At 39.5% G+C, this 20,150-nt stretch overlaps 1 protein-coding gene across 5 annotated transcripts in view; it reads right to left on the reverse strand.

The window, feature by feature from the left end:
- ltbp1 (latent transforming growth factor beta binding protein 1) overlaps positions 1–20,150 on the reverse strand; it is a 135,177-nt gene that overhangs the window by 44,596 nt on the left and 70,431 nt on the right. For 3 of the 5 annotated variants that reach the window (XM_070840548.1, XM_070840547.1, XM_070840546.1), the window contains exons 9-12: positions 19,680–19,739; positions 12,228–12,350; positions 8,380–8,547; positions 4,248–4,421 (exon numbers count right to left, since the gene is read on the reverse strand). In XM_070840548.1, coding sequence (XP_070696649.1) covers positions 4,248–4,421; positions 8,380–8,547; positions 12,228–12,350; positions 19,680–19,739 — 525 coding nt within the window. The remainder of the gene's footprint in view (positions 1–4,247; positions 4,422–8,379; positions 8,548–12,227; positions 12,351–19,679; positions 19,740–20,150) is intronic. The other 2 variants (XM_070840550.1, XM_070840551.1) reach the window with 2 other exon arrangements.

The following is a 20,150-nucleotide window of genomic DNA, read 5'->3' on the forward strand; positions in this document are numbered from 1 at the left end:
ATGATCATAAGAATCCAGCTTGCGAAATTTAAAAAAATCATAAAATGATTTTTCTACGATCACAGCCTGTATGGCCCTCCATAACTATTAGACGATATGCAAAGAGATGCTAATCTACAATTTTTCTTAGCTATGTAAAATAGCTTCATTATATAAATACCAGGGCTTTCTTACAGTAATCCCTTTACTGAATGCCATATAATTATTCACAGACATAAGTTTCCACATTGTGAAAAGGTCATAAACATTGTTGACCCCATCCTTAGGTCTAAAATATAACACTACAGACAAAAAATCTTGCATCTCTTCTAAATGCCAATGTGTACAGCTGCCAGGCACCACATTACTATCTGGTGGTATCCAAACACTAATCTACACAGGTTTTGGGTAGTGGATTTCTGTCAGATTGTTTTTTGAGGCCTATCCTGTGTGTCTGGAAAACTCTGTACTCCTCTGCTCCAGAGAAGCTTAACAGTAATTTGGACTCAAAGTCTGGCTTTGGCTAAGATGTTGCAAAGTTTCTCCTTCCCTTGGTGGCTGCCAAGCATGTCCTGAATAATAACAGGAGAGGGTGAAGCTCCTCTCCCTCTCAGTCAGGATTATCTCCCTCTCTCTGTCCCTCTTCTCCAGGGCTGTGGTGTGGGCTGTGTTTGAAGGGAATGTGAAGTGAGCCAAAGCACTTTAATCCTTGTCCTCTACAAACAAATGTCACATGAGGGATATTTCATTTAAGATCTGGGTTCCTAATCACATGCAAGAGGGATCATAAGTCAGTGTTTCTGGTTTTGCTTTGAAGCTGTACTTGTAAGTGAGATTGTCGTTCATCCAACAGTGTTTGACTTTGACTTTTTGATTTTTCACTGGGTCACTGACATGGTGGGGCTGATAAATTAACACTTAAAAGGTGAGAGCAATGAGCACTTGTTTCTTTATCATTCAGTCAAGAAAAAAACAAAAAAGTATTGCATGTCTCCCTCTGCATTGACTAAATGCAATCCTTCCCAGATATTGATTTCTTGACAGTACATTGAGTTCAGTCACAAGGAAGCGCGCCAGAAGAAAAACAGCTGAATGATATTAATGTCTTAATGTCTGAAGAATATAACTGTAGGTTTTATGGCCATAAAACAACAGAACAATCTTCTACTAGAACTACTAACAACAACAAGTTTTCAGACTTTCTCCCACCTAAGAAACCTTTGGTTACTCACAGGGCAAACTGTCATACATCTGTAAATCAGTGTTTCTTTTGAGTGACGGGGGCAGGAAGAGATGTTTGGTTAGTTGGTTCAAGATTGAGCTTGTATATGTTTTTATTGGACAACATAGACATTTGTACTCCTTTAATACAGTGCAGGTAATTTACTTACTATATCATTATTGTACTTGCCTGCTCAAATTCAGATTAAAAATACATTCTGTAATTGACAAAATTAGACTGCAAATTTCCTCTTTGGGGACAGATTGATGTCCAATTGAAAGCTAGTGGTGTCTCCCCAACATGAGCAGAAATCCAGTGCAAGTCTCACGCTGGCAACTGCCCGTACAAACAACTAAAACAGTAGCCTGACTCTGTCCACTTGGTATATTCAAATGCAACAAACACCTTAATAAGCCCCTTAATGGAAACTGTTACAGAGCTGAAGAGATTAGTTGATTTATTAATCAACTGACTGTCACAAACCTTTTTAATACTTAATAGTTCAAAATGTAATTTGTAAAACTCAGTCTGAATTTGTGTGAGTCACACAAAACTAAGTCTTAAATCAAATCTGTGTCCATTGAATGATTTAAGAAGTGATACTGAGTGATACTGACAAAAAGTATTATCCCAGCTCAGAAACACCACCAGTCAGTAGCACTCACCACCCAGTATTTTTTTTATTTGCTAAGCAGTGAGAGATTCAGTTGCTGACCAGATGTGTGAAAAGAAAATGAAATAGAACACAAAGAATTGTACAATTTTGTCTCTGACTTGGGGAACAGTTCCCCTTTTACCAGTGTGCATGCGCTGTAAAATTGACATATTATGGTTTTGTATTTGTCATTGTCATTTTCTAACTGGTTTGATATTCAGCATAAAACTGGACCAGGACGGTAATATATTTCATACCTGTCCACATGGCGCTGCCTCTCCTGAGTGGAACATAATGACAGCACGTGAATGAGAGAGTAGCGGCCCAGCTGATCTTGGTTTTTAGCCTGGAGGGCTAAGGTAACAAGGCTAACATTATTGTCTGTCCTGTGTGAAGCTACACAGTATTCAAAGGTCAGGTTCTGTTAAGCTTGTATACTGAACCTGAACCAGCAAAACTAAAAACCAACCAAACCCTGTCTGTTGCCTTTATTTTGAGCAGATGTGTGGGACATTAATCTTGTTGAACTATGAACCTTGTGTGTATCAGCAACAAAGAAAGTTCTCAGGATCTCTTGTTTTATTTTTGTAACCTCCTTTCTCAAGTGGGAATATGTTGCTCTGTGTAAGTGGACATCTGCTGCTTTCAGTCATCCTGTGTATGCATTTTAGCAAATATCTACCATTATGGACTGCCAGAGCTGCTAAAAAATATGACACTTGAGACACAAGTCACTATTCACATAGCAGTGCTGGTTAGATCAGTACTGAGGTGCCAGGATCAGCCATGTTTCTGTTAGAGTCAAATTGTGTCGGTATGTGTGTTTTTCTAATGTGTAAATGTCTCACAATATGAGATCATAACAGAATTTGTCTGAGTTTGGCCATTCATAACGTATACTAATATAATATATTTTCGTGCAAACCATAAAGTCACATTTGGTTTGAGTTACACTATTACAAACAATCCAGTTTTTCTATGGAGTGGTCTTATTATTTTGTAACAAGCTGATTACTCAACACTAAATTGTCAATAAAATATATATTACATGTTACATAGTTGGTTAATTCATGTTGATACATCAGCCTCCAACAAAGCAAAAACAATCTGGTTTAGTGATCATTTAGAATGAGAAGACTGAGCCAGACTGAGGCAGAAGTTAACTCTGCACCAAAGATCGTCTTTCGTCTTTTACTTTGGTATCTGCTGTGGATGTGGTGCCTAAAAGCCATATGAACTCCTAATAAGCAGGAGAATGTCTGAACTGATCAGGACAATTCTGACTTGTGTTTACTGTAGCCAGTGATAGTGAGCAGAAGTTAGGAGACAATAAAGGAAATGGAACAAAAAGAAATTGGCAGGCATAAGACCAATAAGGTCAACTGTTGCTCTGCTTTGATATGCTTTGCTCTAATTTGCTAAAATATTAGTTTATATTGTATATTGTTATAATTGTAATTCAAAGAATTAACAAAATCACCATCTCATCTACATCTTGTAGAAAATGCTGCTGCTAAGTTGCTGATTATATGAATGCTTGCCCCATTGCTGGTTAAACTGTATTATGAGTTGCCCACAAAAGATATTTAAGTTTTACCATTCCAAACACACTGAGATAAATGCACTGTTACAAAAATGTTCTAACATCAAGTCTAGCATAAAGGCCAAAGGTCTCCCTAGTAATACTATGGCCTACCTTAGATAATTAGAACAGGACAGTCTGTCAAGTGGAGCAGTTCAGTTATCTTGGGATCTAATTCATGAGTCATGATAAAAAAGACTGTGAGATCGTTAGCCAGTTAGGAGTATCAGATGCTTCAATGCAAGCTTTATATTGGACCATGAAGTTGGTAATGCAAGTGGTTAAGAGGTTTCTCTGCAAGGTGGTTGGTGTTGCCAAATGTGATAACAAGTGAGGACTCCAATAATTGGGGATAGCCTTGGTTTTGGGCCTTGGATCCTTTTCATTGACAGGATACACTAAATGTGGTTCAGGCAGCTGATCTGCCTCCTGGCTACTTCCCTTTATAAATGTTTTGGGCATGACATACTTGTGAGAGAGACCTTGATGCACAACAGAGGGGTTACATCTCTGAGCTGGACTAGGTATTCCAAGGAATATCTGGGATAAGCTGAAATAAGTTACTGTGTGAAAAGATGTTTGGGCAGCTTGGCTCAAACCTGCTGCCATCGCAACCCTGAGATGGACAAATGTCTCAAAAATGGATAAATATGGGCCTGCCATTGTTTTGAGCTTGTTTAACATTTATTTTCATTAACCTGTATTCCAAACAGTTAGAAAGTTGGCAAGGTTTTCACCTGTGCTACACATATCAAATTAAGCTAAGCCAACTGAATATGCACCGGTAATATTAAATGGTAGAGACTCACCTGGTATAATCTCCTCTGGTTTCGCAAAAGCCTCCACTGGTTTCTCAGGTGTTGGCAGCGGTTGGGGTGGTGGCGGGTCAATAGGCTCCTGGTTAATGGTGACTGGCTTAATGACAGATGGATTTGGCAGAACAGTGTAGCCCATTCCACCAGGACAGATCTCTTTGAACTTAGCTACATGATGAAAAAAAATATTAGTGCTTATTATACAAGTGAAAATAAGAACTACAAATATATATATATATATATATATATATATATATATATATATATATATATATATATATTATATATATATTATATTTATATATCTATATTTAGCTATATATGAAGAACTTTGGTTGGAAAGATTGTAGTTTATGGAGCTACACACTGCACACATTCTAATATAATTTATATCAATTTGAGCTCATAACAAACTCAAAATGTTACAAGAATAAAACCTCTTGTGAAACACTTGCACTCTTTCTAGGAATATGCTCTGAATGTTCTAACTTAGTGGCTCAAAATATGGTTTAAGATAGATACAACTACAAAACATGACATTAACAATGTTCATATTGTGTTTCTCCACAGTAGCCTTGTCAAACAAAATACAGTCTTTTTTCCAGTACCATATCTCCCACATGATAAGATATGATGAGAAATATTATGGAGATAACTGCATCTAAAAAGAGAGAAAATAATAAGAAGAACTGAAAGGCAAAAAATTGTCATTCCAGGCTAGCATCCTCCTTAAACAGCTGTGTGTGGCAGATTAAGTTTGTGCTTGAGTTAGTTATTTATTTAAAATGATTCATACTGAACAGTTGACAGGGCTGCCCATGAAACCCAGTAATGTATTTCATTGTTCTACAACCTCTCATTGAGATCTCATGGGGAACTGAAGTGGAACAACTGGGGTTTCCTGATATTAAGTCAATTTATAGGCTGATGATGTTGATCTGTTTTTGACGTCCATCTGAAATCTGTTTCTCTTGCCTTAGTAATAATACATTATTTTAGCTACACTTAAAAGGTACAACGCCAACTTCAGTGAGTCTGATCATTTGTCCACTAGCTCCAGCTTCTTGTGATTCAAGAGCATCTACCATCAAAAATAAACCATCAGGCGAGACACTATTTTCACAGTCTGGTACTATGTCATTCTGCACTGCAATTTCTTGTTAGTTTTCTGGTGATATCATATGTGCTGATACAAATATGTCTTTGATAAGCTAAAATTACCGTGTATTGTATAGCTTCACATTACTTTCAAAGTTATAATAAAACTGATAAAAATAATATTTTTGCATAAGTAAGTGATTTTACACTGCCTTAAAGGTGAACACCATTTCCAGGAGTGTGCATAAATAGATATGATTGACCCCCTTGAATCATTCATTTTGAGCAGATTTCTTATGAATTAGACTTAACTATAGCCCCCCTTAAAACTGCCCAAAAAAGAAGCACTCCCACAGTTTTGTGGTGCAGACAGTCATGACAGTCATATGGCATTGAATGGATTTTACAGAGCAGCTGTTGATATGTGTTTATTTGTGTCTATTATGTTTGAATGGACTTCCTTACGGTCAAGAGGAAATAGTCACCTCATGTTATTCATTTATAAAGTGTTATTGTTGAAGCTTCCAAACTAAATGTAAGTAAATAGAGGGATCGACTAGCATTTCAGCTATGCTGCTGAGAATAATCTTTGATCTATTCAATAACTTAAAAGAATTGAGTACTGATACTGCACTTGCAGTTATCAGTACTGTATCATGCTGGTACATCTGAGAACTGGCGAGACAAGCATTGATTTCTGCGTGAAGTACCTTTAGAGGCATCCTAGAATGTTGGCAGGGCTGAGTGTTCAGGTTTGGCAGAGAAGAGGGTTGTGCTTGTTCCAGGAATAAATACCTTTGCATAATGGAATATGTGGCTTGTTTTCAACAACACGCAAGAATACAATATTTTTTGTGCAACTCTTAACATGAGGACAAAGAAATGATGATCTTGTCAAGAAAGAACAAGTGTCTGAATCCCTAGACAGAACAGCTAAGTTCTAACTGACATGCACATTAAACTTAACGCATCAACAAACTGTAAGACAAAACTTACTTCTGTCTAAGCACTCTAATTAGTTTCTTTGATCATGAAATAATGCATCAGCAGTTCAAGTAAACCTTTATACTTTACAGGTTTATTCCACGTAAACCTACATGCACATCATCACAAAACAAACTGCTGACAAAACACGAGCTTGAAAGGTAAACGTGTGCCTGCCACAAGGGTTAGGATGCTGCAACTGACACTATCTGAAACCAACAACAATTTCCTGAATTGACAGAACTGTACTGACGTAATGAGTTGTGTGGAAATAAAACAAACAGAACAGTAGCAAAAGTGGGTGTGATAACAGTTACTGCAAAAGGCTTTGCTTATGTAATCTAAAAGCAACTCTAAAAGCCATAAGGTAGCCAAGCTGTGAAATCCATGCAGACAGAAAGAATGGGACACACATAGGATCTTTTTGTTGTTGTAATGATGTAAAAATGTTGAAAACAGAATGGTTTCTTTTTTCTTATACTATATTCACATATAACACATCAGTTAAATACATATCTGACCTTTTAATACAGTACAGTATTGGCTCTTGCTCTTAGTAAATGCGCTGATGGATATCTACTTCCATGTTTCAGAGCTTATTACTGCATAGTACTGGCTTAGTTAAGACTGCAATAAAAGACATCATTTTTTGTGGATACTTCAACTTCACTGTAAAAGTTGTGAGTTCTCATTATGTGAGCATTCCATCGTGAAACCCACCTCTTAATTCTGAAAGTAACTCTTTATATATTGTACCTTTCAATAACTCTACTCAAATTCCCATTCAATTTAAAACAGCATTCCATGGAGATCAGTTTGTAGAATATTTACTGATTGTCAGCAGTTTTAACAGTGTTATCTCAAGACCAAACATTTCCTATAAGAAAGAATTGCCATACCAATAACCGTTCACAAAAACAACAAGTCTACATGGCCTTGTTTACCACTACATGAAAAAACTAATGACCTAAAACCTCAATGTTCACAGCTGGGTTGGCAACTTTAGGAAGTCTCAGTTTGCTGTGCAGTAGTTATCCAACCACTGAGGTTTGACTGACTAACCAACCAAACTTAAAGAAACAGCAATAAATGAACAACACTTGACACTGTTGATGTTAGAGGTGACACTAATGTGGCCATTGTGACTCGTTATATTGAACATTGGATTGTCCATCAACAAGGATGCACGCCTAGAAAGTAAGTCGTGGTCTAGAAATTTGGTACTCAGTTCCTCTACTCTTCTGACTTGTTAACTTTAAGGAGGGGCCGAGTCTCACAGGACACAGTTCTGTGAATTGTGTTGACATACAAACCCTTGCTGATTTGCAAACTAAAACTAAACTAAGGAAAAACTAAACTGCACGATTGTCTGAATGGTGCTTGGCATGATATTCTCTTCATACAAGTGAGAAAGGAACGTTTTGGGCTGAAATTTTGGAGCCTTCTCTCATTAGGCATTTTCGGACCAAACAATTGTGGCGACTCACTGTGGGGGCCCACTGGGAAGCTCCCCCAACAACTACAAACCTTCAAGGGATTGTTTTCATTCATTTCATTTTGCACTCACACCACCAATAGGAACACTGCAGTCATCCAACAGCCACCAGTGGGTATAATAAAGACACACTTTGATGAGTAAAAATCATGTTGTATTTTCCTCATCGCTCAGTAAAGCCTGGACTTCACAATCGTTACTTTTCTTTGCCTTTTTGCCTTTTTGTTATGAGCTGTTGTTTGTGTGTTGTGTTGTCAGTTGCTTACATGGCTTCACACAGGTTTTAAAAGATGGTAGTTGCTCCTGCTGCATTGGCTCACCATACACTTGTTTAACTCAAAGTTACTCTGCTGCTGGGAGAGAACCTACTCTAAAGTAGGAGCTAATAAAGTCCCTTAAAAGGTCATAAGATCTACAATTCCTTGTTCCCAGTTCTTGCAGTGTGGACACAATGCAAACAGGGGATAGGGCAGGGTTCACCAAATGTTGCTCCGGTCCGAAAACGCCTATTGAGACAGGATAAACATCTGACATGGCTGGGGGCCTTACCTGTTCCAGGAGGGGGGCATTTGTCGCAATGAGGGCCCCAGGCTTTACCCACACTGCAGCAGCAGAGCTGTTTGCTCAGCTGGGCAGACACTGGGTGCAAACACTGCCTCCCTGAGCTGACCAAACGGAAGCAAGCCCCCTTCTCCTCTTGGACGGCAGGCGTGTTGGCTGAAGAGGTGCGCAGGAGGAGGGCAAAGAGGAGGAGGGGGGAGGCGTAGGAAGTGGTGCGCCAAAGTGTAGAAGACATATACATGGGAGAAAGAGAGGACAGAGAGTGGAGAAATAAAGAGGTCCCCTTCACCAAAGCAACCTTCCCTTCCCACCTAAACAAACTTCTGCTACAAACAGCCTAACTAAACTATTTCTAAAACAACACCAATGTATAAAGAACACATATTTTACAGTGAGAAGTCTGGCACACACATTTTGTGGTGGCAAAAATAACTATATGTAAACGATTAAAGCCGAAGACGAAACACTGAAACACGTTTGGACACAACAAAGCACAAATAACATGTTATAAGAAAAACATGGAAACAAAAATCTATGTTTTCATGCCAATGCTTCATGCACTATTGAAGTCAAGCACTGGCTCAGTTGAAGGCATGCAGGAGAGTTTGGCTCAGTCTATGTTTTTCAAGTCTTATGGTGTACTCCAACATCTTCACAAAATGCCAGCTGGAAACTTGTAAGTGAATCACAGACAAAACAGTGACCTCCAAATGGAACAAGACTGTTCAGTTCAAGTTTCCTTTTTGCCAAAGACACTACCTGGAGTCAATCACTAGTTAAATACTTGACCTATTTTCCCAACAAATAATCAGATTTGAAAACATCAGGAGTGACTGTTGTAAAAAGGTTGGCTAAAGAGTGTTCTGAGGTTTTAATTCAGCTAAAACGTTGCCACATGGATGGTTTAAGTGCTACATAAATGCTAACAAAACAGACAGAGAGGATTCACAAGTGTCCTCACTGTAGAAGAAGTTAAGCAAACGGATAAACATTCAGGCCCTTACTTATTTCTGTATCACATAACTACCACTTAACCATACAGCTGTGAGGACGTTTGCTATTACACTTGTTCTCTACATGTTCTGTAATAAACCATTTCAACATTTTAACATCACCCATTCCAGCGTGGTCTAAACGACAGTGCCTACACGCTTCTCTTTAGTGGATATGATGGACACAGAACAACTGAGGTAGCTGATATATTTCAGTCTAAATCAAAATGGTGCTGCTAACTGACAATAAACCTAGCAAACGCACCTAAGTGTCATTAAGCCCAGCTGTAACCAATAAATACTTAGAGCACATTAACTTTCCTCAGGTTTCTGGATTCTAGTCTCTCTAAAGTCGTTAGAAAAAGCAACTGTAGTACATTATGTACATTTCTGTGAGCTTTAGAGGTGTTGGTAGGTTGTATTTTTAAACCATGGGTAGATCCAGGGAAGTTGTTTCTCTGTTTCAAATACTTAAGCAAAACTTGGCTAATTCCAGCTACATACTCAACAGACAGACATGAGATTGATATCCATCTTCTAATTTTGCTCTTGGAAAGACAGAAAATAGGCATAGAATCCAAAATGTTGAACAATCACTTTAATGTTTTCTTAAGGTGCCACCATACCAAGGACATATGTGTGTCTATATGTCTATATAATGTCCCACAATTCACAGTCTATGTCTGATCAAAAGCAAAGTCAAAGAAGCCTGACATAAACCTCCAGAAAGGAGGACATCAAGTCCTGGGTAAAGGTATGAAAAAGTTTAAACATTTAAGGTTCCCAAGAGCAAAGTAAACTCCAAAATTGTGAAATAAAAGATGTCTGACACCACCAATACTGTTCCTTACAGTGGGCCATCTGGCCAAAATGACTAAATAGGCAAGGGGAGCCTTGGTCAGGCTCATAACCAAGAAATCAGTGGCCTCTTTCTACAGGGTTTGTCTGAAGAAATGAGACAATCTGCCAGAAGGAAAACTATCCCTGCAGCACTCTGCCAGTCTGGCTTTATGGCAGAGTGAGTAGATGGAGCCACTCCTGAGTAAAAGGCAGATGACAGCTAGCCTGAGTTTGCCAAACTGCACTTAAAAGACTGTGAGAGCATGAGGAAAATGTCTCTGTTTGATGAGACAAAAAAAATTAAGCCCTTTGGTCTTAATGTGCACGACATTTGCCAAGAACCAGCATGGTAGTTGTAGCATCATGCTATGGGTATGCTTTTCATCATTAGGGAGTCCATGTCTGATTGGGACTTAAGTTAACGGGGAAAAAACTAAAATACAGTCCTCAACGAAAACTAACTCTGACTCAGCACCTCAGTTGTGCTCCAAAGTGCTTGTCACACTGTATAACATCCAAAACAACTTTCCAAACCTAAGAAAAAACGGCAATCACACCTCCCTCAGGCAGTGGTTGTCCAGCTGTGCATTGGTGAGACAGTAGACAGGATTTTAACTATTTTTTTATTCTTTACACAGCTGTTTCTGTCACTTATCTTGTGCACAACATGAAGGGCTACACCATAATTGCCATTTAGGAGAGACTGTCCCAAAGTGTGCTTTGTTATACCCTTGTGTACAAAGTTGGGGAAAGGGACTACCGTGCTTATTCAGTTAACCGCTAACTACAGTATTTTTGAAATATGTAAAAATAGAGCTACAAAAATAGAGTGCTGGTTGGTGCCAAAACCTTTGGAATTGTCCAGTAGGTCGTGATGTGATTTATATCATATTCATAAGTAAATGGGAAGGTGCAAGACATAAGATAATAGGCTTCGATAACTCTCTCCATTTGGACTTTTCAGCTCTCTGTCCTGTCAAAGGTAAGCACTGTTGAGACAGCTCGAATTTGTATTGTTGATTAATAAATCAACAATACAAATTCGTATGCCAATATTCACCACAGGCCCTGTGATTTACTGGCGATCAGTCCAGGGTGTACCCCGCCTCTAACCCAATGTCAGCTGGGATTGTCTCCAGCCCCCAGCAACAATTAAGAATAAGCAGTATTGACAATGGATGGAAGGAATATTCACCATAGTTGAACTCCACATAAAATATTAGCTCACATTTTCTTCGGCCCACAAGTAAATCCACTGATCTCAGCAATTCCCTTGAAAGGAGTTGACTTTGCAGAATATTTACAGTTTTAAATGCTGGTCTGACTGAGCCTACAAACACACACACACACAGACACACACATACAGAGGAACTTTTAGCACTGCAAAACCAGGGGAGCACATGCTCACAACATGTCAACACTAAGGGAAATTGTGATCAATCACGTTCAAGATTGATTACTTTGGCATTTGAACATGAGCAGTTGGTTTTCTAACTATATCTTCTCTCTGTTCTCCCCATGGTCTCTGTTATCTCCCCGTCCTCCCTGTCCTGTCTTGTTCTTTTATATGAGACATGTTGAGTTTGGCTAAATAGTATGTTGTGCCTTGCAGTACATGCTTATGGGGGAATCTGATTATACAATTAACACCATGCTTTTAACCATGCATTGTATTACATCACGGAACACACACTTCAGTTTCAGCAGCACTGATAACAGCCTTTGCTATGCTTGTACTTTGGTAGGGGGAAACAATGACTTATATTTCCCATGTTCTGTCATTAAGTGATAGGAAATATCAAATGCATATATGAAAGCTTTTATATGAGCAAATCGGCACATCGGAGACCTGCATGCAAATGTAATACATTCATTTCTGTCAATAATAAGATTTCTGCTCACTCTGACAGAGCAATGTTGAATGCACTGGGTTTAGATGATAGTCAACAAAAAAGTGAGGAGAGAAAGAAACTGTGATAGACAATGTTAGATTGTTGGACTCACATATACATGTGGTGAGCGTGGGGTCAGGGATGTAGCCGGATTTACACATGCACCTGTAGCTGCCCACGGTGTTCAGACAGTTTCCATTTGGACACACGCCCTGTATCTGGCACTCATCTAAATCTGTGAATTAACAAAAAATGACAAACATAATCAAAGGATTTCTTAACACCGCAAAATAGGACAAAGAAAATATCACTACTTAGTTGTGACCATGCAGCATGTGATGTAACCATTCATCTATGAAGGCACTCCAGGTTCAACGTTTCTAATCATTTGAAAAATAATTTAAACAACCAAGAGTATTGTGTGCCTTTGCAAAGGCATGTTATTTCAAAAAGACTTCCAAAGACCAGGGATATCCCTAGCCACTTCTAAGGTTCGGTGTTGGGGCCAATCTGGGCATATTTTACTGATTTAATGGAGTTATCAGCTAAAATAAAGCCAATCCAAGAGCATTTCATTCCACAACATTGATATGGTTTCACCAGCACTTGACTCTATTCTGATGTCTGGGTTGGGAAAACACATAGATTATAGGTATCATTAGTTACCCAATATAAAGGACCACAAGAACTTGATTGTCACATCCTTACCACAGGTATATTTGAAGTCCACAACCAAAATCAGGGGACTTGGACATCAGGACCTCAATTAACCATATCACAATGTTGTTTTGGCCATTTAAGTACAGTTTCCTTCTTAATGCAGAGGTGGAAACACACTGTTATTGATTAGGAGCCTTGATGCAGTATGGGCCCCAGGCTGTAGGATTCTTGGGCGAGTGCAAACCATCTGAGCATTTCCAGCACTGGCAACAGATTTGAGGGAGACTGAAATAAGTCCCCCTTTTGTATATTAGCTGTACCCCTGCTATTGAAGAGACGGACACACCTTGCTTCATCATGTTTTGTCATCCGTGAATGTCATCCTGAATTGCTGAAAGGTTGTTTATACTAACTTGAACACGAAATCCTAAAAGTGCTCAGAAACAAGGAAATTGTAACATCTACAGTTCATGAAATAACAACCATGTGACACAGGACAAGACCACCAGTGGACCTTGAATTGGGCTGGCTGTGCATTGGGTATGTATTTTGTTTGTGCGTATTTGTTAACCTAAATGTACTGAGGCTCAGCAGGTGGCTATTGGCATGAGGAGAATACAAGAATGGGCCTGGAAGTTAAAATAATTTTTTGCTGTCTATTCTTTACAACTGGGTGTTACATAGCTCCCCACACACAAACATGCAATAATGCTGTATGCTGCTATGTTAATAATGTAATCCATACAATAAGTAGGGCCCGAGCACCGAGTGGCACACTCGGCGAGGACCCTACAGGGACAGGAACAGGGTGTCCAGTATTTTGCATAATGTGTCAAAATTTGATGATTTTTGGCCATTTTTGGGGTTATAAAAAATCGATCTAGTCCGACACCGTTCATGTGATCAAGCTGAAATTTGACTATGTTGTAGTCGAAGACTTAATGATGAAAAGTTATCAAAGGCAGAGTAGAATATTGAACGGCATGGTGTGGGCGGAGCCTCAAAGTTTAGCCTTCGCCACGAAACAGGAAATGGATCATAACTCGGCTGTAGATGATCATATCTGAACCAAAGTTATCACGTTTGATGACAGTCCGGCCCTGAACACATCTGTAGGACAATATTCACCGACACTCATAGCGCCTCCTGGTGGCAACAGGAAACGTCATGTTTTACGCCGTGGCGTCCACAGACGAGACAAAAGAGCAGATCTACTTCAAAATACTGTCAAATGATCCTAACATCTTAGATGAAGCTGTGGAGAAAAATCTGTGACTTTTCGTCAACGTGGAGGGGGTGTGGCGTGGCGGCGAAGTGCGACCCTTCACCATGAAACTTCGATCACCCATAACTCGGTCACACAAAGTCCTATCTTTACCAAATTTCCTGTGCTGAATGGCAGTCCGGGTCTGTACAGCTGTACAGGACAATTTTCAATGATAGTCATAGCGCCACCTATTGGCGGGAGGAAGTGTCACGTTTTACTCTCGAATGATTATCTCCCAGCAAGTTAACCACAGACACCTCAAATTGGGTGAAAACCTTCCCAAGACTTTGATGATGCTCTGTTACGAAGGACGTGAGCTTTCGTGAAACGTTGTCCCTGTAGCCCCCCCTCCTTCGCCATGAAACTTATGTTTATTTTAAAACTGGTCAAACATGATTCAAACTTCACCAAACTTTGCACACACATCAGGAGGCCTAAAATGAATAATCTTATCTGGTTTATGAGTTTGGGTGTAGCAAAACAGCTCAACTGCGCCCCCTGCAACATTTCAACAAATCAGCCCCCGCACTACGTTTGACCTACAGATATGTGCTTTGGTGAGTATATAGAGAATTAGGAGACCTACAAAAAAGTCTCTTGGAGCCACGTTGTAAACCCAACAGGAAATTTATTATTTTTAATAAAGTGAAAAATTGAATGGATTTTTGGCCATAAATAGGGTTCGTAAATGGTCTAAATACTCCAAGGGGGTTTATCAGATCTCCCTCAAACTTCATGTGTGTGTGCCCATAATATTAACGATGAAAAGTTATCAAAAGTCTGAGTAGATTCTTAAGGGTGTGGCCGTGGCGTGGCGTTTCGTTTTCAGAGCAAAAAGTTGATGGAAAGTTGCTGTACAGTGTCCAAGCACAGCTGAAACTTCAACAAATCATCTCAAATGTAGTGAAAACATTCCCCAGACTTTGATGATGCTGTGTTGTGAAGCTTGTGAGCTTTCGTGAAATGCTGTCCCTGTGGCCACACCTCCTTCGCCATAAAACTGGTGATTGATGTAAAACGGCCAGGCATGATTCAAACCTCACGAAAATTGCCACAAACATCAAGAGGCCTAAAATGAGTAATTTGATCTGGTTCAAAAGTCTGGATTTGCTAAAACGGCTCAACGGCGCCACCTACAGTATTTTTTCAAAAATGTAACAAAGCAGCCCCCGCACACTGTTTCACCCAGATGTTTCAAATTCACTGTGTATATGGCCAATGCCAAGACCTACAAAAAAGTCACTTGGGTCCATGTCCTAAAACCAACAGAAAAATTATTATAATTTTTTTTTCTAAAAAGAGGCTCCAAGCAGACAAACTACACTGACCTGAATTGTGGTCATTTTAAACTTTTAAATCCTCCAAGATGCTTCTTTGACAATCTTTCTTCTTTCAGTGTAACTACATGCATGGTAAAAAAACAACTTTGGCTCAGAAATCACTAGAAATACCAACATTTATTCTGTACTTATTTCATCTGCCACCACAGGGCAATACTGGCTTTCTAATGGATGTAAACCTCTTTGGAAGGAGTTAAAAATGTGTTTTCAGTGTGTGTTACTCTACTGCAACACTATTAAGGGAACATCTTATAGTATCTCATCTCATGAACACACAGGTTCTTTGAATTATACGTGTTTTGTGTACATTCTTACTGACTGACTAATTCTTCCATACATCAAATGCTGGATAAGAGTTAAGGATTAACGGACATCTACGTGCCCTCATTGCCTCATGGTCACGGCAACAGCCACAGACGACAGGATCTCTCAGTCTCTCGTGACAAAGATGGTCAGATTTATGCGATAGGCATGATGTACGCCTGGCTTCCGTGAAGGCTTCCGTGCAGACGTTACGCAAATTCACGTAGCCTTGGCCGAACCGCGTGGCCACGTCCGCGGCAGCACACGCCCCGGCGCGCGCACATTTGCGAGGGCCCTTCAATGCTGCTTGCAGCTTTAACAACACCAGAAGGTGTTGTCTGTCTGCCGTCTACCTGAATCCGTGTGAATGCAGCATCAGCAGTAATCACTTTACAAGTGCTACCTCTGCTGTGACACATTTAAAAAAAAATATTTATTAACATTAGCCCAAGAAATAGAGATGGTAACTAACAAAAAGCCACCTTACCAAGAGGTAGATTTTCTGCTCACCATTCAACCTCTGCACAAAACATTATTTTGGGTACATCCATATGTAGATTCTAACAATTAAATTAAGATGATAATTAAATGTGGTAATAAGCAGTATACCAGGTGGTATGAATCATATCATTTTGGTTTCCTTTGAATTTGTTAAACAATGAGTCGTATCAAGTAGACCAATCATATTTTATCAGTTTAATACTGTTGCCTCTATATGACCTACATATCTGTTCCCGTGTCTGATTACATGTGAAATCAAACAAAAGGATTTATGACAGAGCCGTTGTTCAGATACATACAGTACATTGGTTGGTTGAAGCTCATGGAGGCACACAACACATTTCATTTTACATAAAGAAAACATGATTGGATATTGTTAGATTGGTATCCAGTATGATCATGGATGTGATCTAAAAGAGTTGAAAAGCCATTATTCAATTCTCTTGACTTTTTACCTGCAGCAGTGATCAGTTTTGTCAGCGAACAAGACGAAGACTCTGGTGCCATGCTAGTGGCTCTGTGAGGCTGTACTTAGGTATAGCTAAGCTACATGCTAAGGCCGGCATGCTAAGATGCTTGCAATGATAAAGCTGAAATACTGATGTCAGGTAGGGGTGTTTTCCAAGTTCACCATCTTAGTTTAACAACCAATCCATCCAATAGTTGCTGGTATTTCAGTCTAGACCCAAGTGGCTACTGGCACTGACAGACTGATATTGCCATCCCTACAGACACGCTACGAGCATGTCGAATGTTGCAGAATTGTTTTATCATCCATTGTTGGTGTTTTGAAATTCCACTGTGAATTTATCAAGTCAAATTCCTTCAGTGAGAACACACTTGGCCCATATAACAGACTATGAGTCATGTCTGTATCCCACAAAGACATCCAGTTTATAGGTGAAAGGGAGCTCAAGCTTTTCAGCAAGTATGGTTTAATAGGCTGTTGACAGCCTTCTTGGTTGGTCTTTTATTGCTGAGGTTCTTCGTGTTCTCCTGTTACTAAAATCCAAGCAGTTTTTAATCTTACATAAGCTTTTGTAAGATTACAGCAGGACAGGGAAAAACTGCGTACCCAAGAGGAAAGAATGGGATGTGCGTCAGAGAGTACGTCCTGTCATCTGCTCTGTGGACAGCCAGTTATCAGTCATTCTGCACTGACCCTCCTCTTCAAAACAACCCTGTAGACCAACCCTGGTAGGTTAACCCTTGCTGCGATAGCTTCAAGTAAAACTGTAAGTACCCGGGGGACAGCCTTTCACTCAAGTACACGGAGTTTAAACTTTTCTTACGGTACATATTCTAGTAAATTGTTCTTCTCCCTTGCTCACTTGCATTGAGAACTCCTTTGAACGGATGCTGTGAAGCTTCCAAATGTGAATGCCACACTTGAAATCAGCTCCAGACCTTTTACCTGCTTAACTGATAAAGATTAGAGAAGGAATAGTCCAGACTTCTCCATGAAACGCAGGACAAGTTGACATTTTCTTGAGAGAAAATGAATTGGCCTAAGGCTAAAGCTTTTAGTTATAATATTTTCGCATTATTAGTTGCAGCAGATAAAGCTAAACATGATGGTGTATGTGTAGACAGGGTCAAATGTAGGGACGAAAATGTAAACTGTAGGAAAAGGAAGGTGAGGAAAGAGTCAGCGTGCATCATATAGGGCAGTTTATGACAGATTAACAGTGTTAAAAGCGTGGTACTGAGAGCAGTTTGGAATTTTTTTCTGATCTTAAAAAACTGCTCCACATGGATAACTGCTCCCAGGGTATGATGGGTCCATGACACACTGATAAAGTCTCGAAAAGTTGTATCATTCTTCACAAAGGCTTTGATTATGAGATCATATGAATATGGACAAACAGAGTAACCATAGCGTGCTAATACAATAATGGCCTTTGTCCAACACTTGCACAATAATAATTAAGAAGTAAAGGATGTGGTGGAGTCCCAGCAAGCCCTGAGGGATAGAAACACACACATACACTCGTCTGGCAGCAGTCTGAATCGGCAGCAGGCCCTCTCGCTCTCCATACAGAGCCCTTCCGCTTCCAGCCACAGACCTGGCATACACCATGAATAACATGGCACTGAACCAACATTACTAGTGGTGACGGTGAATCCAGCACCCTCTATTGATGCAGTAAAGAACCACAAATTATTGTGAGGAATGACTTTCCAAATAGAACAGCATAAAATTGCTGAGTGACAATAGTCATGCATGTATGAACACTGAGTCAGTCTTTTTGGTACAAAATGTTCTCTGAGAAACTTAATAAAGAAAATCATAGCTCTTCAAACTGAACATATCTACATCTTACTGTGAACCAATCTAAGTTCATTTACTCACAATAAGTCAGTTTTTACTGAATGGGCCTCTACTGCAGTATGTCTGTACAGGTCTTTTGGTGCTTTGGCTTCTATAACTTCTGAATTATAATCACGTGATAAAATTAAGTGCTTACTTTCAAACTTGAATGCATTTGGGACCACCTCCTCAAACACTACCTGTAGCATTTGTGCTCACCTGAATGGCTGAATAAAGTGACGTCAGCACTCATAAATGGCCAGTACAGCTTTCATTGGTTATTCTTCACCATTTCAAGTAGAAATAATGAATTCATCTTTTCTCTGCATCTATGTGGCTTTGTAAAGCCCCACATCTGATGCTGCTAACTGACTCCTGTTCATGTCCAGATAGAATGAATGGGAAGGGGTAGAGGATTTAGCTTATATGCCCGGAGACAAACCATGCAAGCACAGGGAGAACATACAGAAAGGTCCCAGCCATCCAGCAGGCTCAAGCCTGTAACCCTCTTGCTGTTAGGCCACAGTGCAGAACATTATGATGTGACAAAGTAGTTGACACCTTTGACATTCTGGACATTAATGGGAAATGTTTTCATAATTAGGATATTAATTCTTCAAAAATGTATGTGGTGATGCCACAGTAACCTTTGACCAGTAAACTAATCAATTCATCCTTGAGCCCAAGTGGGCATTTCCACCAAATGAAAAAAGAATTCCTTAAACGCTTTACTGAGATATGGTGTTCACAGCAATGGGATGGACAGACGGACGGACAAACAAACAAACCAATAACAATGCCTCTGTCCGAGCCTGGCACTAGCACAGATGCATTATAATTCTGAGGGCGGGCATAAGTCAACCTAGCAGTTGTTGATATGTTTAAAACCACAAATGTCAACCTCATGGTTTGGTGCTGAAAAGTCAGGAGATCACCGTAGTCACGATTCCTCCTGTGGGAACAGTGTATGTTGGCACCAACTTTTGGGCAAATTCATCAAGTAGATGTTAAGATATTTCACAAAATAAGTGAAAAGTCTGAGCTACTGGTGGAGGAAAAGTTATTAGGAATCATCATCTGCATATCTGTACCAAATTTCAGAACAATGGACCTGAGAGTTGTTCAGATATTTTGGTCTGACCATGCCGATAGCGTGGCTCAAACAAAAGCACAAGCTCTTACCTTGGCAATGAGAGCTGTTGATTCTCTTGTAACCCTGAGGACAATCTATCAGAGGGATAGCTGATGAGAGGAGAAAGTAGAGAATAAAAGAAAGAGATGGGCGCAAACATGTTAGGTCTTTCATTCAGATATTCAACAAATGATTAAACAATCATAAACAAGTGCTTTACAAGTTCAGGTTCAATTTAGTCTTGATTTCCTACATATTCCTAAAATACACACGTGTTTCTCTAGCAATATGGCAATATAAGTATCATCAGATATCAAATCAGAGTGTTAAATGAGATTTTCCTCGCAACTCACCCACAAAACAATTCAAATTTTCAGAAATCCCTTTTGGTTGTGGAATAGGTAGATTTTCAGCATGATCCTTTCAGATCAGTTTCAAACAGCACTTTGTTTCAACGTTTTCCATGATACATTACATCATTCTACATATACTGTAGATTCTGGCTTCTGGGACATCCCTTG

This window comes from Pempheris klunzingeri, chromosome 12, assembly GCF_042242105.1.
Source record: "Pempheris klunzingeri isolate RE-2024b chromosome 12, fPemKlu1.hap1, whole genome shotgun sequence".
NCBI lineage: Eukaryota > Metazoa > Chordata > Actinopteri > Acropomatiformes > Pempheridae > Pempheris > Pempheris klunzingeri.